Source organism: Leptodactylus fuscus, chromosome 8 (assembly GCF_031893055.1).
Source record: "Leptodactylus fuscus isolate aLepFus1 chromosome 8, aLepFus1.hap2, whole genome shotgun sequence".
Taxonomy (NCBI): domain Eukaryota; kingdom Metazoa; phylum Chordata; class Amphibia; order Anura; family Leptodactylidae; genus Leptodactylus; species Leptodactylus fuscus.
In genome coordinates this window covers 42,790,886-42,803,971 of record NC_134272.1, presented here as the reverse complement: position 1 = coordinate 42,803,971, position 13,086 = coordinate 42,790,886, and the positions used below count along the sequence as shown (strand labels likewise).

The 13,086-nt window shown below is 45.6% G+C and overlaps 1 protein-coding gene across 1 annotated transcript in view; it reads right to left on the bottom strand.

Annotated features, from left to right (window-relative positions):
* Window positions 1-688: 688 nt before the first annotated feature.
* FBXL18 (F-box and leucine rich repeat protein 18) overlaps window positions 689-13,086 on the bottom strand; it is a 43,288-nt gene continuing 30,890 nt past the window's right edge. The window contains exon 5 of the mRNA XM_075285135.1: window positions 689-922. Coding sequence (XP_075141236.1) covers window positions 766-922 — 157 coding nt within the window. The 3' untranslated portion in view covers window positions 689-765. The remainder of the gene's footprint in view (window positions 923-13,086) is intronic.

Here is a 13,086-nt window from a genome sequence, read left to right as displayed (position 1 = left end):
CTTGGTTGGCCATAATATGTGGTGGTCTCGGGGATTTCCAGGGATTTTGTATTTGTGTTTTTAATCTTTCTAGTACATGTTCCGTAACTAAATGCTTTAAAAGTTATGCCTAATTTTTGATTATCATTTGGAATTATAATTTTTGATGTGGCTGATCATATTTCAGATATACACTTCCAAGTAGGTTTTTTTTTATTGAATCTGATAGTTATAATTAACCTATATTATTCTTATGACACCGACCCATGTAAAAATAGAGCTCACCAAATCATAGATCTAGGCTGGAAATGGGCCTCTTGGTTGACAATAACGCAATACTCATTTCTGTTTTTTTGCTATTCTTCCATTTTTTCATTATTTTCTGTTCACTTCTATAAAAGTTGAGAAACCGCTTCATGGGCCAAGCATAGACTTTATTAGTATGTCCTGTAACAAAGGCTGATATGTTTTGGTGTATTTTTGTCTATTGATGTACTACCGAAATTCAAGAAAGAAAAAAATTTCTGTTCCTTTTGCAGGTATCCCAATAATTACAAATAACAATCTGCAAATTCACTGCACGGTCATGTATCTTCTAATTCACAAATTAGAATCTTCACTTGGGGGAGGGGGGGGGAACAAAAAAGAAACAAAAACACTGAATACTTCAGTAATTGTAATACAGTGATCATATGAAACATTTTTTTTATTATGTACAATACAATGCAAAGAAAGGTAGCCGTTGACATTTGGTCATGCCAATTCTTTCAGCAACCTGGGTAAAATTTAGTGCCATAAGTTTGGAGGTTCCTCTGCTACTCTACTTTTAAATAAAGTTATTTCATCCAAATGCATCAAGGGAACATCTCTGATCACCTCAGCCAAATTCTCATGAAGTAAAGGGAAAATGATTGTGTTCAATGCTGGTCGTTCTAAGGAAAACCTTAACGAGACAAAACAGAACTGATTAACATTTTGGTTACATGTAACAGCATAACATTATATAAAACAGGACAAACTGTGTGCACATCTATATCTCAGCATCTCATCGTCGCAAAGCGGGAGAACACTGATAAACATAGTTTTTATTACAGAAACATAAATTTGTGGTTTATACATAGATCTGCATACTGAATTCAAATATGCCATAACCCATAAATTTTGCACAGGGGCCCCACATTACAGAAACGCAGCTTTTTTGCTGCAGATTTTGTTGCAGCTGTTTGAACTAAAGAATGAAGAATAAGAACCTCCTATGTATTTGCCATTCCTTTTGTAGCCATTCTTGACTTCGGCTCAAAAAAACGCAACAAAATCTGCAACATACAAAGCTGCATTTCCCCAACGTGGGGCAATAGCCTAAAGATGCATTTTCTACTTATCAAGAAATACACCTAGCTTATACAGTTGTGAGAAAAATAAATTATAACTTAAAGAGAAACTTTCATGGTTTGGGTCACAGGCGGTTTTATATACCACTAGAAAGCCAATAGTGCGCTGAATTCAGCGCACTGTTGGCTTTTCCGATCTGTGCCCCGGGTGAAGAGCTGTCGGTGCCGGTACCGTAGCTCTTTACAGTCAGAAGGGCGTTTCTGACAGTCAGTCAGGAACGTCCTTCTTCACAACAGCGCCTATAACACTGAAATGTGTGAGCGGGGAAGAACGCCTCCCTCCCCTCCTGATAATACTCGTCTATGGACAAGCACTGTGAGCAGAGGGAGGGGGCGTTCCTCCCCGCTCACACTGTACAGTGCTATAGGTGCTGGTCTGAAGAAGGGTGTTTCTGACTGACTCAGGAACGCCCTTCTGACTGTGAAGAGCTACGGTATCGGCACCGACAGCTCTTCACCCGGGGCACGGATTTGTTTGTTTCTTTTTAATAATAAAATAATACTTGGGTTGTATTTACCTAATTTTAAGATCTAAGGTCCAGATGGTTTTTTTTAATGTTTGTTTTGATACCTAAAATCATAGAGTTTAAAGAGGACCTTTCATGGTTTGGGGCACAGGTGGTTTTATATACCGCTGGAAAGCTGAATTCAGCGCACTGTCTGCTTTCATGATCCGTGCCCCGGGTGAAGAGCTATCGTGGCGGTACCATAGCTCTTCACAGTCAGAAGGGCGTTACTGAATCAGTCAGGAACACCCTTCTTCAGAGCAGCGCCTTTAGCGCTGTAATGTGAGAGGGGGGAGGAATAGATACCTAACAATCTAGATAGGTGATGGACTATCAGGTCACATTTAATATGATAATCATGCAGAGTAGTAGGGTGTGTAGGGATGAATACATTTTTAGAAAGAAACTTCAGAGGTAGAGTGCAATGCAGAGTTCTAAGAAAAGAGGTTATATGCAGTTACATACTAAAACAAACATGTCAGAAAGGAATTGCTACACCAAAACCAAGTGAAAAATTAAATGTAATAAATGTAAACGGAGGTTTTAAATCCCATTCACTCACTGCAGATTTCTTGAATTTTTTTATCTGTACAATGTTGCTGACATTTTTGCTGAAAATTTCAGGGCTTGGAATGCAAACATAACACATTTTTTAGTTGGATTTTGTGACATAAACAGCAGAAGTTAGAAGATCCTAATCATATAACATGAGACGGTGGCAGGAGTATAGCGATGCTGCAGGCCCAGCACCCACCCCGCTGTCTGTATGCCGGGTCTGTAGCTATAATGGTGAGAAACGGCAAGCACCGCCATGCCCCTGGAGAGAGGAGGGAGCGGGCGCGACCGCTCTCTCGAGGGCGGCCCTGAAGCGCTGAGGGAGATCCCCTGCCGCCGGCAGGAGCACTGAAGCCGGACCTGAAGGAAGACCTCGGCTGCCGGACCTGAAGAGGAACTACGGTCGGCCGCCGGCATAAGCGCTGAGGGGAATCCCTGGCAGCCGGGGAACCCACTCAGCGCTCCTGCTGGGATTTCCCTCGGAGCTCCTGCCGGCGTCTGGCCGCAGTTCCCCTTCGGGTCCGGCAGGCCAAGGTTCTCATTCAGGTCCGCCCCTCAGCGCTCCTTCCGGGGATTCCCCTCAGCGCTTCTGTAAAAACTCCCCGGCCTGTCTGCAGTGCTTTTCTTTTGTAGGCTGCTCTATGCAGCCTGCAAAAGAAATTACGATTTTTGCAATGTATTGCAATGCATTAGCATTGCAATGCATTGCATTAGTGATCAGACCTTCTGGGGTTCAAAACCCCTAGGGGATCTAATAAACGCAAAAAAAAAAAAAAAAAAAAAGTTAAAATAAAAAAAAGTATTAAATTCAAATCACTCCTTTTCCCTAGAACACATATAATTAATAACTAATACTGTTAACATTGTGAAACAGATACCTGTTAGGTATCCCTGTGTTCAAAGACATCCACTCTAAAAATCTATAAAAATATTTTTCCTGTACGGTAAGCGCCGTAGCGGGAAAAAAAAGTTGTCTAGCTGCCCCTTCCCTGAGACTGTTTTTTTTTTTTTTTTTTTGACACCACTTGGAATTCAGCCTGACTACAAGGGAAGTGTGAGGGAAAACTTATACAATAGGTGGTGGATACATCAGGGACCATATATTGTATTTATCCAGTTAGGATACGTAGCCCATGAATAGAGACTAATAGGGCTAATGTAACTATAACCTAAGTGGCAACAATGTTAACATAGGCAATTGGAGCATACTTGAGATCAGTAGGGCATTGTGTGAGGTGTAGTTGAGTGGAATACGGCTTGTGAGAACGTGAGACTGTACTGTATTGAATATCCTCCGTTTCAATATAGCTCCTGTTGTCATTATCATATACGGGGGTTAATTTGTCAGTAACAGAGACTGCTCACAGAGCTTTCGCCTCCAGGACCTCCCTCTGGCCTTACTCACAGCCTATGTGGAACCACTAGGGATTTGTATCTAGATTTCCTCGCACCTGATTTCATCTAGAGTTCCAGGGATATAGAGGTGTACTGGGGCATACCAGATTAGCTCCTGGCACACTATCAGGGAATGAAACTGTTAATGGCTGTACCAGACAGGGATTGACTTAATAATTATTGGTTACCCTTTATCAATGAGGTCATAGTACAGTTTTTTTAAAAAAAAAAAACATTTAAAAAACATTAAATAAATTGAGGCCATTTTTAAGAAAGATTATTAAAAGTTATATTTTATTTACTCCTACAGTGATTTAGTCTTTATGTGAGTAACTACCCGTCAGTGATACCTATATTCAGCCAGGCTGAATTCCAAGTTGGGGGGGGACCCAGTCCTCAAGCTCAGGGAAGGGGCAGACAGACAACCAAAACACCCCCTCCCCAGCATCTACTGCACCCAAAAACTCCGGCCATTTTAATTTTTGAAATTTTCCAGTAGCTGCTGCATTTCACCCCCCTAGGATTATACTCGAGCCAATAGGTTTTCCCAGTTTTTTTTAGATAAAATTAGGGGCTTCGGCTTATATTCGGGTCAGCTTATACTCGAGTATATACAGTACTCAAAACATTATATGTATCCCAAAAAGGTGCAAAATTTAAATATGCAAAGAGTAAGCCTTCACATAGCTATTGTCAGAGTCTGGGGTTGCTAGGTGGGGTGGCATAGACACAAAAGTCCCAATTCTTTAGTCCAAAAACAAAGGTAGAGTTTATTTTCACTCAAAAAGATAGTGCAGCAACAAAAGGAAACAATACAAAAATAAAAACCTGCCTGGCTAGGCTCTAACTAAACACAGAATAGGTTACCTCACCTAGAATAACAGAAATCCAAAAGCCAGTAGAATCATTCAGGACACAGCTCCAAAAATATGACCTCTCGGTTTGCTCTCCAGCCAAGTTCTGCCAAAGTGTTGCTGCAGGAGCAACTTCTTAAGCCTCCTTGACGAGGAGACTCTCTGCAGCTGAGTCGCTGCTGGAATATCTACATCAAACACAAAATTTTGCAGAGACAGGAACCATCGGGTAACTCCAGCTATTCTGTCTTTATTGATTTTCATCCATGTAAGGGGAGCATGGTCAGTGATCAATTTAAGTTTTCTCCCCAGGAGGTAATACCTCAGAGCATCCAGCGCCCACTTAATGGAAAAACATTCCCGCTCTACAATGGCGTAATTTTTCTCAGCGGGGGACAGCTTCTGGCTCAGGTACATCACTGGATGCTCCTCACCATTTACAACCTGGGACAGCACTGCTCCTAGATCTGCATTGGAGGAATCTGTCTGCACCAGGAACTCCTTCCTAAAGTCAGGGGCTGTCAGCACTGGCTGTTGGCATAGAGCTTGCTTTAACCTCTGGAACGCTTCCTCTGCCTCTGGTGTCCAGTGGATCATCACTGACTTCCAACCTTTTGTCAGGTCAGCGAGAGGAGCTGCAATAGAGGCAAAGTTTGGCACAGACCTCCTATAGTAGCCCGCAATGACAAGAAATGCCCTGACTTGCTTCTTGTTTAGCGGTCTTGGCCAGTTCTGTATTGCCTCTACTTTATTGATTTGGGGCTTAATTACCCCTTTGCCAAAGACATAGCCCAGGTACTTGGCTTCCTCCAGCCCTAAAGCACATTTCTCAGGGTTGATAGTAAGGCCTGCCTCACTTATGGAGTCCAGTACTGCCTGCACCTTACAGAGGTGACTTCTAGAGATGAGCGAACACTATTCAGAACAGCCGAATGGAAGCTTGCCGGCTACGTCCATTCATTTCTATGGGAGCGTGCTATTCGAAACGACTGTTTCGAATAGTGTTCGCTCATCTCTAGTAACTTCTCCAGTCTGGGCTATCAAAGACCACATCGCCCAGGTAAGCTGCTGCGTAGTCACGATGTGGCCGCAAGATCTAGTCCATCAACCTCTGAAAGGTAGCAGGAGCTCCATGCAAACCAAATGGCATAACCCTGTACTGGAACAGACCTCCCGGAACAACAAAGGCAGTTTCCTCTTTGGCTTCTTTAGACAAAGGTATTTGCCAGTAACTTTTTGTCAGGTCCAGTGTTGTTATGGTTGTTATGTACCTGGCATTACCAAACTTCTCAATAAGCTCATCAACCCTGGGCATGGGATAAGCGCCAAACTTTGAAATCTCATTCAATATTCTAAAGTCATTGCAGAACCTCCAAGTACCATTAGGTTTTGGTATCAATACAATTGGGTTAGACCACTCACTTTTGGACTCTTCAATCACTCCCAACACCAGCATACGTTTAACCTCAGCTGACACTACCTCCCTACGTGCCTCTGGTATTCTGTAGGGTTTGAGGTTTACTTTCCTCCCAGCTTCTGTCTCTACATGGTGCTCTATAAGGTGTGTACGTCCTGGTAGATCAGAGAACTTGCGTCTATTTTTCTGCAGGGACTCTTTTTCCTCTTGTTGTTGGGGCACTGAGAGGGTCTCATTCACACGGACTGGAGGGATTGGTGGCAACGAATCACCCACCTCTGTATTTGAGGCCACCAAGGATTTCCTCTGGTTCCAGGGCTAAATCAAATTCACATGGTAGATTTGAAAAGACTTCCTTTTCCCTGGTTGGTGAACCTTATAGTTGACTGGCCCTACTTTTTCCACAATTTCATATGGGCCTTGCCATTTCTCTAAGAACTTGCTCTCCACAGTAGGCACCAAAATAAGGACTCTGTCCCCTGGGTTAAACTCTCTGGCAGAACAATTGTAAATTCTGCTTTGGGCCTCTTGTGCTCTTTGCAAATGTTCTTTTACAATTGGCATGACTGTTGAAATGCGGAGCTGCTTTTGAGCTACATGCTCAATGACACTACGGTATGGGGAAGCCTCAGTTTCCCAGGTTTCTTTGGCTATATCAACTAAGCCCCTGGGGTTTCTACCATAGACTAATTCAAAAGGGGAAAAACCTGTAGACGCTTGTGAAACCTCTCTAATAGAGAACATCAGGTATGGCAACAGGCAATACCAGTCACGACCATCTTTTTCTACCACCTTTTTAAAGGGATTCTACCACTAAAACACATTTTTTTCTAGTTACCACGTCGGAATAGCCTTTAAAAAGGCTATTCGTCTCCTACCTGTGGTTTGTACCGGTATGCTAATTAGTTCTCTCGCAGCGATGGGGGCGTCCCCATTGCAGCTCGAAAACCGACCGCAGCGCCGCCTCTCTGGTCTTCGATCCCAGGCATAGTGTGGGCACCGCAATTTCGCGCATGCGCAGTACGTTCGGCAATCTTCGCCGAACAGAGCGTACTGCGCAGGCGTCTGACAGACGCTGAAGAAGCAAGGGGAGGACACCGAAGACCAGAGAGGCGGCACTGCGGTCGGTTTTCGAGCTGCAATGGGGACGCCCCCATCGCTGCGAGAGATCTAATTAGCATACCGGTACAAACCGGTATTTTGAACGAACGGCGCGGCGGAGAGCACTTCCACAGGTAGGAGACGAATAGCCTTTTTAAAGGCTATTCCGACATGGTAACTAGAAAAAAAATTTGTTTTAGTGGTAGAATCCCTTTAACCCCTTCCCGACATGCGCCGTAATAGTACGGTGCATGTCGGGTCTGTAACTATGGCGACCGCCCGGGAGCCGGACGGCCGCTATGTGTCTACTGCTTTAAGCAGTAGACAATCGGCTCTAATGCCTCCGATCGGTCCCCGGACCGATCGGAGGCATTAACCCCTCCGGCGCTGCGGTCAAAGGCATGGGCGCCGCCATTTTGGCAGGGATCGCCGGCTCCTGGAGCATGCTCCAGGGCCGATGTCATGTTGCCATGACAGCCGGGAGCCTTGTTAAAGGCTCCCAGCCGGTCTGCAAATTCTCTCTTTTGCAGGCTGGTCTATGCAGCCTGCAAAAGAGATGATGATTTTTTGCAATGCATTGCAATGCATTGCATTAGTGATCAGACCCCCTGGGGTTCAACACCCCTAGGGGGTCTAATAAATGCAAAAAAAAATAAAAAAAAAGTTAAAAAAAAATATAAAAAGAATTAAAAGTTCAAATCACCCCCCTTTCCCTAGAACACATATAAAAGTAGTTAAAAACTGTGAAACATATACATGTTAGGTATCCCCGCGTCCAAAATCGCCCGCTCTACAAATCTATAAAAATATTTTTCCTGTTCAGTAAACGCCGTAGCGGGAAAAATAGTCAAAAGTGCCAAACCGCCGTTTTTTCACTGTTTTGATTCTGATAAAAATTTGAATAAAAAGTGATCAAAGCAATAACATTTCCCGAAAATTGTAGAACTAAAAAGTACACCTGGCCCCGCAAAAAAAGACGCCCTATGCATCCCCGTACACCTACATATAAAAAAGTTACGGCCGTTGGAATATGGCGACTTTTAGAAAAAAAAATTTTCAACACAGTTTTGGAATTTTTTTTAGGGGTCAAAATGTAAATAAAACCATATAAATTTGGTATCCCTGGAACTGTACCGAAACACAGAATATAGGGGACATGTCATTTTGGCTGCACAGTGAACGCCGTAAAACCAAAGCCCGTAAGAAAGTCGCAGAAATGCATTTTTTCTTGAAATCCACCCCATTCTGAATTTTTTTCCTGCTTCCCAGTACATTATATAGAATAATTAATGGTAGCATCATCAAGAAAAATTTGTCCCGCAAAAATTAAGACCTCATATGGCTCTGGGAGTGGAGAAATAAAAAAAGTTATGGGGTTTAGAAGGAGGGGAGTCAAAAACGAAAAACGAAAATCCAAAAATGCCATCGGCGGGAAGGGGTTAAGCATATGCTTGAGAGTCTTATTAAAGCGCTCCACTAACCCATCTGTCTGAGGGTGATACACAGAGGTCCATATGTGGGTAATTTTAAAGGGGTTTTCCCGTCACAAGGCTCCTATCTATACTGCTTGTTAATGTGGATGTAAGACTTTTCCTAAATACATTGCTTCAGCAAAACTGCTTTGTTTGTCCACTGTATTACTTTATTTTTTTGTGGCCACTGCCCTGACCTAGCTGCTCCTGAGTCAAGTGATGTATCTGCTGCTCTCAGGGGGAGGGGGGAGGGGCTAAGTGCATGGGAGCGAGCCTGGGGGGGGGGTAGTTTACCCTTTGGGGGAAGGGGCCACCAATGCAGGGTTAGACGCCGGCACAGGTGAAGCCAGCAACATCGCTATGCTTCTGCCCTGCATGAAGAAAGCAGCGGCAGAAGCGATGCTGCTATTCCGGGGGTGGGGGGAGGAGCGGAATAACAGCATCGCTTCTGCCGCTGCTGGCTTCATGCAGGGCAGGCACATAGCGATGTTGCTGGCTTCACCTGTGCCGGCGTCTAACTGTCCCCGCCATCCGCTGTAATAGAGAGGTGGATGCCGGGGACAGTTAGACGCCGGCACAGGTGAAGCCAGCAACATCGCTATGCTTCTGCCCTGCATGAAGCCAGCAGCGGCAGAAGCGATGCTGTTGCTCCGCTCCGAGGTCGCATATGCAAAGCCAAGCGGCAAGATGCCGCCGGCCCTGCGTGCACGCTCATACACCAGTCTATGAGCGCTGGTCATAGACTGGTCTATGAGCGCGCACGCAGGGCCGGCAGCATCTCGCCGCTTGGCTTTGCATATGTGACCCCGCCCACCAATGACGAAACAAAGCCGGAAGACTGAAGATTTCAAAGAAACGAAGACTGGTGAGTATGCGACGTGGGACAACCCCTTTAAACAGCTTGCATAGCTCTTTCATCACCTTTGACATGAACGGTGTGCCTTGGTCGGTCAGTACCTAGGTATGCCTGTCCTTGAAAACATATAGAATACCTCACGGGCAATACTCTTTGATGTCGTATTACGCAAGAGAACCGCCTCAGGATAGCAAGTAGCGTATTCTAAGACAACCAGAATATATTGGTGACCTCTAGCTGACTTGAGTATTGGACCAACCAAGTCCATACTAATCCTTTCAAAAGGCACTTCAATGATGGGCAGGGGAACCAAGGGACTACGGAAATGTGGGGCTGGGGCATGTACCTGACACGTAGAACAGGACTCACAGTAGTCCTTCACTTCCCTGTACATGCCTGGCCAATAAAATCTTTGGAGAATCCTCTCCTGTGTTTTCTCGGCCCCTAGGTGTCCTCTAAACACATGATTATGGGCCATATCAAGTACCACACGGCGGTATGGCTTTGGTACAAGAAGCTGCTCCACAATTTCCCCATTACTTTTTGCAACCCGATACAAGAGGTCATTATTCATAGCAAAATGTGGGAATTGGTGGTCAGCATCAGGTTCCTGAGGCACATTGTTAATAACTGTCACATTATCACGAGCATAAGCAAGAGTAGGATCTGCAATTGTGCAGTACCAAAATTATCCCGTGGGACCTCTAATTCAGGTATGTTAGGCTCAGGGGCTGGGGAAGAGGCATCATCCTCCTCTCCAGCTAGGACCTGTAACGGAAAGGTGTCGCCCTCCTCATGCACTTTGGGCATAGGCAGGGTTTCCACCTTTGGCTGTGTGGTTGTACCTTTTCCCCACAAATCCGAGAACAAAGGAAAATCACGTCCCAAAATCACATTATGCATAAGGTTTTTTATAATACCCACTTCATAATAAACAGATCCTACTATAGTCTCTATTGTGACCTTGGACATGGGGTAGTCCTTGACATCCCCATGGATACAACAAACATCCATACGTTTGTCCGGGATAAAGTCCCCAGCTATCAAGCTGGCATGCACCAGAGTGACCAGCCTACCAGAGTCCAACAACGCCTGGACAGAATGCCCATTCACCACAACTTGGCAGACCTGAGGCCCAGTCTCTAGTCCTGGTGCCGCAGCTCAGACAGGTATGGCAAATAATGATTGATGCCTACCAGCGTCACAGTCCATTGGCTCAGAGGTAAATGGGCACTGGGCAGCAATATGTCCCCACTCATGGCATCTCCAACACTGTACCCAGCCCTGGTTTCTCCAGCAGAGAGTCCCTTCTTGGGCTGGTGGTCTGCCTGGAAAACACATCTCGAGCTCTTTTCCATCCGCCCTCAAATATCGGAACAGTCTTACCGGGAGGTTACCTGTTCTTGGGGGATGGTTGCGCTGTAAGGTCATCACGGAGTTCAGCCGCAGTCGCCAGGTATCTCTCCAGAAGGCTGACGAGCTGGTTGGCATCTTTGGGGTCTCCATGTCCAACCCAGTGCTGCAACGCAGGAGGAAGAGCTCTGGTCTAGGACCACTTTCTCCACCATCTTTGCAGGGGTACAGATGTCTGGTTCCAGCCACTTTTTCACCAGGTGAATCAGGTCATACATCTGGGATCTGGCAGGCTTGTCCATATGGTAGTTCCAGGGATGTACCCGCCGGGTACAGACAGTAGTGGTTACCCCCAGCCGAGTAAGAATTTCCGCCTTTAGTTTATCATAGTCCTGGACATCTTGTTGGCAGTGGTCATAATAGGTCTTCTGGGGTTCACCGGTCAGATAGGGAGCAATGACGTCTGCCCAGACACAAAAGTCCAGATTCTTTAGTCCAAGGGTCTCAAACTTGCGGCCCAACTGCGGCCATCGGGACGATAGTTTGTGGCCCCCGCGCAGCTCCCTGCATGTCCCTTTAGTGTTTTACTTAAACTTTCCTCCGATCACTCCCCCGCGCTTATAACAGCAATAGAAAGCGATGGGTGATCGGTGGAAAGCTAGTACTACTTAAGTTTAAAACTCAAGGACCTGTGTGTGACATCAGATGTCACGTGACTAGGGAGGCGTGTCTTAGTGTGCCGGCCGGAAGATGAAGAGATGTAGTATTGAGAGGAATGTGAGATGCAAAGTGGAGTGTGTGTGTCAGTAACCTAGGGGCAGAAATGGAGGGGGGGGACACATGAAACTGGGGCCACAGATGGAAGGGGAACATGAAACTGGAGGCAGAGATAAGGGGGAGCATGAAAATGGGGGAAGATGGAGGGGGCACATGAAACTGGGGCAGATGAAGGGGATATGAAATTGGGGCAGATGGAGGGGAACATGAAACTGGGGGCAGATGGAGGGGGCACATGAAACTGGGGCAGATGGAGGGACGAAATGAAACTGGGGACAGATGGAGGGGAACATAAAATGGGGCAAATGAAGGGGGATATCAAACTAGGGGAGAAATGGTGGGGGGAGATGAAACTGGGGGTAGATGAAGGAGGGCACTTAAACTGGGGACAACTGGAGGGGGCATTAAACCATGGAAGTAGGTGGAGGGGGGACCTGTCCACCTCTATTTGTCCCCAGTTTATTGTCACCGTCCAGCTACCTCTACGGTTTAATGTCTGCTTCTAGCGTCCCGAGTTTAATCCCCCCTCTAGTTGCCCCCATTTTAATGTCCCACTTCAGCTGCCATTAATTTATTGCCCCCTCCAACTACCCCCACTGTTTTATGTCCCCCCTCCAGCTGCCCCAGTTTCATGCCCCCTCTAGTTTCCCCCAGTTTAAACTGGGGCACCAGGAGATGCACTTAATACTGTGGGAAAGTTGGAACATTATAATGTGGGGACATATATTGCATGGGTGACTGTAGGAGGATTATACTGTGTGGGGGCACATGAAAAATGAATAAGAATGGGCGGAGACATCATAAAATTGGCCGCAGCTAAATTTGCTGCGGCGAGCATAGCTTGTGGAAAACCTGATGCGGCCCAGCCTCACCCAGACTCTACCTCCAGCGGCCCCCACGTTAATTGAGTTTGAGACCCCTGCCCCTATCAGTTTTATGTCTCCATCCCTGGTTTGATTAGATAGATAGATAGATAGATAGATAGATAGATAGATAGATAGATAGATAGATAGAAATAGTGTCAGGGTCTAGGGTTGCTAGGTGTCCATATTCTTTAGTCCAAAACAAAGGTAGAGTTTTATTTTCACTCAAAAAGGTGGTGCAGCAACAAAAGGAAACAATACAAAAATAAATACCTGCCTGGCTAGGCTCTAACTAAACATAGAATAGGTTACCTCACCTAGGATAACAGAAATCCAAAAGCCAGTAGAATCATTAAGGACACAGCTCCAAAAATATGACCTCTCTGTTTGCTCTCCAGATAAGCTCTGCCAAAGTGTTGCTGCTGGAGCAACTTCTTAAGCCTCCTTGACGAGGAGACTTTCTGCAGCTGAGTCACTGCCTTAACATTCTCAAAGTGTTGACTGCTGGGGGAGGGGCGGGGGTGGAATGACAGGTCCCACTACCAACCTACCTGCCATTCCTAAAAA